This window comes from Mesoplodon mirus (assembly GCF_964341445.2).
Source record: "Mesoplodon mirus genome assembly, chromosome: 5".
In the NCBI taxonomy this organism is placed as follows: domain Eukaryota; kingdom Metazoa; phylum Chordata; class Mammalia; order Artiodactyla; family Ziphiidae; genus Mesoplodon; species Mesoplodon mirus.
In genome coordinates, this window is record NC_138980.1 from 67,754,988 (window position 1) to 67,762,196 (window position 7,209).

General features: G+C 56.7%; 1 protein-coding gene across 1 annotated transcript; it reads left to right on the plus strand.

Moving 5' to 3' along the window:
• The first annotated feature begins 2,450 nt into the window (after nucleotides 1–2,450).
• On the plus strand, nucleotides 2,451–4,536 carry MZB1 (marginal zone B and B1 cell specific protein). The gene is made up of 4 exons (XM_082622058.1): nucleotides 2,451–2,639; nucleotides 3,503–3,627; nucleotides 3,978–4,088; nucleotides 4,179–4,536. The coding sequence occupies exons 1-4, from the start codon at nucleotides 2,469–2,471 to the stop codon at nucleotides 4,333–4,335; spliced, it is 564 nt and encodes a 187-aa protein (XP_082478184.1). The 5' UTR covers nucleotides 2,451–2,468; the 3' UTR covers nucleotides 4,336–4,536.
• The last annotated feature ends 2,673 nt before the right edge of the window (nucleotides 4,537–7,209 follow it).

Consider the following 7,209-nt stretch of genomic DNA (forward strand, 5'->3'; position numbering starts at 1 on the left):
CCAGCGTTGATGGAGCTGGAGCTCAGGAAATGGCTGCCTGTTTCCTCCCCCCGACAAAATCGTATACCCCTTTCCCAAGCATTCCCAGAGTGTGGTGTGTTGGGGGGCTGTGTGTGTGTGTTGGGGGATGAAAAAAATGCAGAACGTGAGAGTTGTGAGTTAAGTTTTATTTGGGGCAAAATGAAAACTATAAACCTGGGAGACAGCCTCTCAGCACTGAGGAACTGCTCCGAAGAGGTAAGTGGGGGAAGTCAGTGTATATGTGGGTTTGGTGAAGGGGGATACAGGCAATCAAGACCACATTTTGGCAGAAGGTTGCTGCTAGTCACAAGGAGCAGATGTCCATTAATGATTTTAGTGCTTTTCTAGTTATGAGAAGATGCAAGAAATTGGGCTCATAAAATCTTCTCCTGAAAATATCTGACTATCTAAAGGCCTTTTCTGCCAGTTTTTCCCAGAGCGCAGAGGGCCTCATTCCTGATCTCTGCCCAGAACTCCTTTCAGGGTGTATTGAAGGTCAGCGATTGTACTGGCTAGTGATTTCATCCTTGTAGAGGCAGATGGCAAGTGACAATTTTTAGTTGGTAGTGTGAGAAATCCCAGGACATGGCCCCAGATGCCGACCTGAGGGGGTGATGGGGTTCCTCGGGGGCAGCAGGAAATGGGAGCTGCAGGGGACAGGGCTGCCCCCAGAGGTAGTGAGCTGTCTGTCTCCCTGAAGGTGGGCCCAGCAGAGGTGGAGCAGGCTAGTGAGCACTGATGGGATGAAGAGAGAAAGACACTGGCTATCAAATCTGTTATTCTTTGCAGAGGATCTGAGCCTTGGCCTGGGAGGCTGTGGGGGAGAGTGGCTAGTGCAGGCCCTAGGTGAGTCTCATCTGAGAGAGGGAGCTGCGGGGACAGGTGGTAGAGGTGGAGAGGGAAGTAATATGGGAGAGGCTGTGGAGGGTCAGCCCGGGACTTGGGGTGGGGGTGCTGCGGGGAAGGTGGGGAGGTGACTGTAGTCTCCAGCTGGGGGTACCGCCCCTCATTCTCCCCTCAACCCCAGCCTCTGACTTGGCTTGTCTAAGCCCTCAGAGCTGAACTGGCTGGTCCTGGGGTTAGGAGTGGAGGTTCCAAGCCATTCCCACCGAGGGTGGGGGACAGATGAGTGCGTCGTCAGGAAAGTCTTAAAAGCACGGAGGATGGTTGAGCTGTTGTCCCAGAGGAGACTCTTGACCTCTCTGGGTGGGGTGGAGGGTGGGTTAGGGCTGGCAAAAGAAGGGATGCCCCTGTGAAGAGCTCTCATCTGGTTCCACTGCCCTGGTAGCAGGTGTGGCAAACATGCCTAGGGAGGGGCTGGCTGTACAGGCTGGTCACAGCATAGGAAGGGACAGGACCTAGGGCCTGTGTTCCAATTGCCTTGAGATTCCAGGAGCTTCTGAGGAGAGTGGAGGGAGATGCATGGTGTGGGAGGTGGTCTGCGTGGGGGTCTGTGTAGAGTTCTGAGTGAAGTGGCTGGGCCTTGTGGGACTGGTATGTGATGTGATGAGTTTGGGGAAGAAGAGTTACCATTAGAAGCAGTGTCAGGGATGGAGATCAATGCCTTCCTTAAGTTCCAGGCCTCCGGGGGGCCTGGATCCCTTGGAGTCACTGCCCCCTTGCCTTGAACTGGAAGCTGACTGAGAGAACTATGAGTCAGAATAACCTGGACATCTTTCTGTGGCTGGAGATCCTGGTCCTGATGGCAAGGAGGGCCCTGGGCCACTCCTGGGCCCCTCACGCATCGTGGTGTGCAATAAATCGCTGACCCAATGGCCACGATGGCTGGAACAACTGGTGTAAGGTGTCTGATTTCCTGCTGCGGTCCCTTAACACCCCCAGAGTGCCCTTCCATGCCTGGGTGTGGCCTGGGGGAGGGGACCATGTGTATCTTTCATACACTGTGGCGTCCCTGCCTCAGTGAACTTGCCTCTCAGGGAGGGAGCCTTGGCTGGCAACCACGCCTGTGGCCTCATTTCTCCTGGTGGCCGAGTGGCCAGTGTGCCTTGGGGTCAACAAGGCTTGGGTTCCAATCTCAGCATAGCCCTTCTAGCTATGTGGCCTTGGATTTGACACTTTTCTCTGAACCTTTGTGTCCTCAGGGGTAGATTTAAGATGACAGTAACAAGCCACCTCCTTCCCCGAGGGGCTCAGCGCAGTGCCTGCCATGTGCTCAGGTCCCAGGACATGAGACGTATCAGCCCCCATGTGTCCTCACCCAGGCCCAGCCCCTCTCCTTGCCTCATTGGCTGGAGCCGGGGTCCCATGAGAGGAGGTGTGCGAGCGGTGTCTCCAGGGCCCTGGGGGAAGGGAGAGAACAGGAGGGTGAGGTGTCGGTTTCCCATTGGTCTGGGGCGGGCTCTCTGCAGCAACCCCCACTGCGCGTACACACGTGCATCCCTGCACCCCAACCACAGTCCCTGCTCGCTGAGCCAGCTCCACAGACCATGAGGCTGTCGCTGCTGCTGCTGCTGCTGGGGGCCTGGACCATCCCAGGGGGCCTTGGGGACAGGGCCCCGCTCACAGCCACGGCCCCCGAGCTGGATGATGAAGAGAAGTTCTCAGCTCACATGCCTGCTCACCTGCGCTGTGACGCCTGCAGGGCGGTGGCCTACCAGGTGAGCCCCCCACCCCCTGGCCTCCCCGCGAGCAGTTCTCCTGCCCCTACCCAGGCCCCCACCCAAGCCAGACCCCTCCATCTACCTCAGATTCCACTGCTGGCCTTGGATCCCCAAACCCCGCCCCACCCCCAAGGCATTGAGCTAGACTCAGCCTTCCATGATATTGCCATCTTCACCTCACCAGCACTGGCCTGCCTCAGTTTACCTGTCTGTCTGCCCAACAAAGAGCAGGCGATCTCTGGGACACCAGGGAGTCACTAGCTTGTCCTCTCGTACTCCTCCCTTTCTAGGACCACCCTTAAGTCTGGACTCCTTCCCAAGGCATGACTGGGGAGCATTGGTGTATGTGTACACGTGTGCATGTTTGTCAATCCCATGAATCCATGAGCATGTGCGTGTCTTGAGTTCACATACAAACCTATCACGCGTGCCTGAGTACTTCTTGTGTGTGTTTGTGTGACTGTGTGCACGCGCACGCACACGGGGGCTATGAGTACACGTGTCACTGAAGACTGGGAGGTTTTTTTTTCTTTCCTTGTTCTTGTGGTTTCAAATAGTGTGTGCTGATGGGCAGGTGTGCCCTGGGGGAGGGGCCCCAATGCCCAGGCCTAATTCTCCACCTCAGTGTTTCCCACCCACCCCCCATCCCAAGGCAGCGGATCCTGCCTCAGCTGGCGTGGTCCTAGCTTTCTGGACCTGGGGGAGGGCCATGAAGCCTGCCTCACAGGTGTTCCTGCTCAAAAGGCTCCATTTCCTCGTTCTTCCTCAGAGACACAGGCTTCTGTTCCCCCCCGCCAATCACCCCTCCTTTCACACTGAGCAGTTCTGAAGCCCTGGTTCCCAACCCCTCCTTGTTGCAGATGTGGCAGCATCTGACAAAGGCAGAGGCCAAGCTTCACACCCTGGACTCCGGGGGCCGTGGCAGGCTGAGCGAGTCGGTATACACAGACGTCCTGGACCAGAGCTGCTCCCAGACCTGGCAGGGGTGAGTTGAAAATCTGGCCCCTGCCCCCCTCCTCCAGGGGCAGGCTGATGAGTGGGGCTTCTCATTCTCCCACTCACACACCACACACTCCACTAGGGCTCTGGCCCAAGGGTGGGGACTGGCTGGGACAGAGTCTGAGCTCTGGAGCTGGGAGCAAGTAGAAGAGTAAGGTGGCCAGGAGACAAGGTTGCTGTGTGACTTTGGGCCAGGAGTTTCCCCTTTCTGGTCCTTAGTTTTTCAGCAGGGAGGATCAGAATCTGGGCACTAAACTCGGCAGATGCCCAGTGTGCCCAGCTTCATGTGGTGACGGGAACACTAATGCTGTCTCCCTCTCCTCCCACTGCCTCCAGCTACGGAGTTGGAGAAGTGGACCAGGTGAAACGTCTCATGGGCCCAGGACTTAGGAAGGGGCCGGAGCCAAGCATCAGTGTGATCATCATGGGGGCGCCGTGGCCTACCAGGTCATGACTGGAGGATTGGGGTGGGACGGAGCCTTGGTCTGCCCCACTGTGGGCCGGGCAGAGTCTGAGGCTCCTCCTGGGCTCCCCTAGGCTCTCCAAGACATGCTTTCACTACCTGGGGGAGTTTGGAGAAGACCAGATCTATGAAGCCCACCAACAAGGTCAAGGGGCCCTGGAGGCATTGCTGTGTGGAGGCCCCCAGGGGGCCTGCTCAGAGGAGGCACCAGTCACAAGGGCAGAGCTCTAGTCCGACTCCTCCTTCCCCTTCCTGGTCAGCCCCTAAAGGGAGCTGGGCTTCCTCTGGATCTGTCCCCTGCCTTCTGCAGGCTACCTGGAGGGCGGGGAGGCCTTGTTCTTCTGTGCTGCCACTCTCCCTCCCTCCTTCAGCTTCTGGGCCCTGGGGCCTGGGGGGTGGCCAAGGCCTTCCCCTCTGGACTCAAATAAAACCAGTGACCTCGATTCCTTCTCTCTGCAAAAGGTGCTTGGGGGGCTGGGAGGATAGACATTGGTGTTTCTGCTGACGTCCCTCCTAGAGAGGGCCAGGTACACGTCCCCCACAATTTCCCAGAGGTAAGTGAGATCTGTCATGGCTGGAAATGTGAGTGAGCTGTCAAAGGCATATGGAACCAGTTATCTGAACGGTTGAAACCCCAGATCCCTCACGAGAGAAAAGAAAAGCCAAGGCAAACTCCATAAGCAGGCTGCCTGTGGACATACCCACTGCAACCACTGTGTGCTACTGTGCCCCTCCCAGAACACTAGTCTTCCTGGGTCTACACCCAGCAGCTGCTCACTTTCTAGACTCTGCTTCTGACCCCAGCTAGCATGTTTGAGCTCTCGGTGCTCACCTGGGACAGGGCAGGGCAGGACAGGGGTCCTGGAACAGGCTGGATTCAGTATCTTGGCTCTACGTCCTGCTCTCCCCAGAAATTCTCACCTGGGGCCCTTTTCTTAGAAACGGAGAAAAGAGCTCCACCTGGTTCACACCTGGGTCTGGGTATCTGGGGTCAGTGGTGCTACAGCTTAGTTTCATTTGTGTCTCTGATCCTCTGAAGCTCTGGAAAGTGGACAGAACAGACACTCTAATCCCCTGTTGACAGGTGCAGAAACTGGGGCTCAGACAACAAAAGAGGCTCAGGCAGAGTCCCAGGCTGAGCAGTGGCAGGGCTGGGAGGGGATTCAAATTTGGGGAGTGGGGGAAGGTTAGGGCTGAAGGAATGGGGGTGTCCCAGGCAGGCCCTTACCACTCTGCACCCCAGCCCCCTATGTTCCATCACCTGTTCCCCATCTGCCTGAGGCCCCTCCTCCTGGCCCTCAGGAGAGAACTCTTAAGCACCAGGCGAGCCAGGGCCCAAGGAATTGGCTAAGCAGTCAGTAGTATCAGGTGTGGAGCCGGGAGCCCATGACGTGCACCTGCGTGGCCCTGTGTTTTTGTGGCGTGATTTAGAGACACTTTGCATCAGAGTCTAGGTGCTCCGGGTCCATTTGTGTGATTGCGTATCTGAGACCATGTGCAACTTCCCGGCTTTGTCTCCATGTGTGTGGTATGTGGTTTGGGTTGATATGAGGGTCCAACGGACAATGTGTGGAAGGGGTAGGGGTGTCTCCTCAGCCCCTGGGAAGTACCGGGGAGGAGAGGGTGGGGAGGAGAGTGCCGAGGAGTAGAGGCTTCGAACTGGTCAGATGACTTTGGGAACCTGGGAACAGGGGCCAGGATTTGAGAGGAGAGGACAGGTGGACAGAGGAACGGGCTGGAGGCTGGACAGGCCATCGGATTCGGGGCTGTGACATGAAGCTGCTACCCAGCTGGATAGCGGTGCTGCGGGGGAGGCCTTGGGGCAGGGCCTGGCCATGGGCACAGCGACCCAGAAGTAGGTGGACCCTAATGGGGTTGGGGCAGCGCAGAAGAGAGCAGAACCAGGGCCCTCAGCCCCTGGGCTCTCCCCAGCCCCCGGGAGGGGAAGACAGGCCGGGCCCAGGCCGGCTTCAGCGACCGCGTAGCAGTCACGCAGGGCCCGGTGCTTAGAAAGACCCCACAAATCAGTTTAATGCTCTGCTGTTGCTACTTTTAAATTTATAATACTTTTGGGCTTCCCTGGTGGTGCAGTGGTTGAGAGTCTGCCTGCTGATGCAGGGGAGACGGGTTCGTGCCCCGGTCCGGGAAGATCCCACATGCTGCGGAACGGCTGGGCCCGTGAGCCATGGCCGCTAAGCCTGTGCGTCCAGAGCCTGTGCTCCGCAACGGGAGAGGCCACAACAGTGAGAGGCCTGCGTACCGAAAAAAAAAAAATTTATAATACTTTTGCAACAGGGGCCCCAGATTTTCATTTTGCACTGGGTCCCACAGATTACGTAGCTGGTCCTGACTGGGAGGGGAAGGGAAGGAATCCTTGTCCTGACACAGAGAACAGACAAGACCGGGCTAGCCTCAGCAGCTCCTTCTCCGGAGGCCCATCTGTTCTGTGCCTCAGGGACCCTGAGGGGCAAGCGGAGGTGGTGGGGAGTGCAGTCCTGTCTGACATTTAATGTATAATTAACAGCGTGGGCTCAGTAGTTCAGGCCAACCTGAATTTTTGGAATGGCTTTCTAAAACCTTGCTACCTGTGTAGCCTTGGTCAGATCACATCTCCTAAATCTGTTTCCTCAGCTGTAAAAGAGGTTAATGGCACCCAGCACCTGGGGTTAAACATGACAATACATAGATGTTGCTTGGCACGCAGTTGTTCCTAAGTAACGAGATGGGTTATGATGATGATAATGATTAACTTTTGATTAATAAGCAGGGAAAAGCCTCATTCAGAGTGTGCCATAATATGTGCCCATTTTCACTCCCTTTCCTCTTACCTCACCCAGGGCCTGGTAAACTTCCAAGGCCATCCACTCCTCACCCCCACTCCGGCCCTCTCTCGGAAAATACCTGTCCCGTGCCCAGGGTCAGGTGCGGGCAAGGAAGGGTGTGCTCGGGAGGTAAATGTGACAGAGGCTTGGGCGGCCTTTTCCACTATGGCCGGAGTTAATATATTACCCAGGCCTGGGCCCTCCTTTCGCAATCGGCGCTGGAGATCTGGTTACAGATTTACTTCAAACAATGTCGGCTATGCGGATTAAAGTCCTCCTTGGC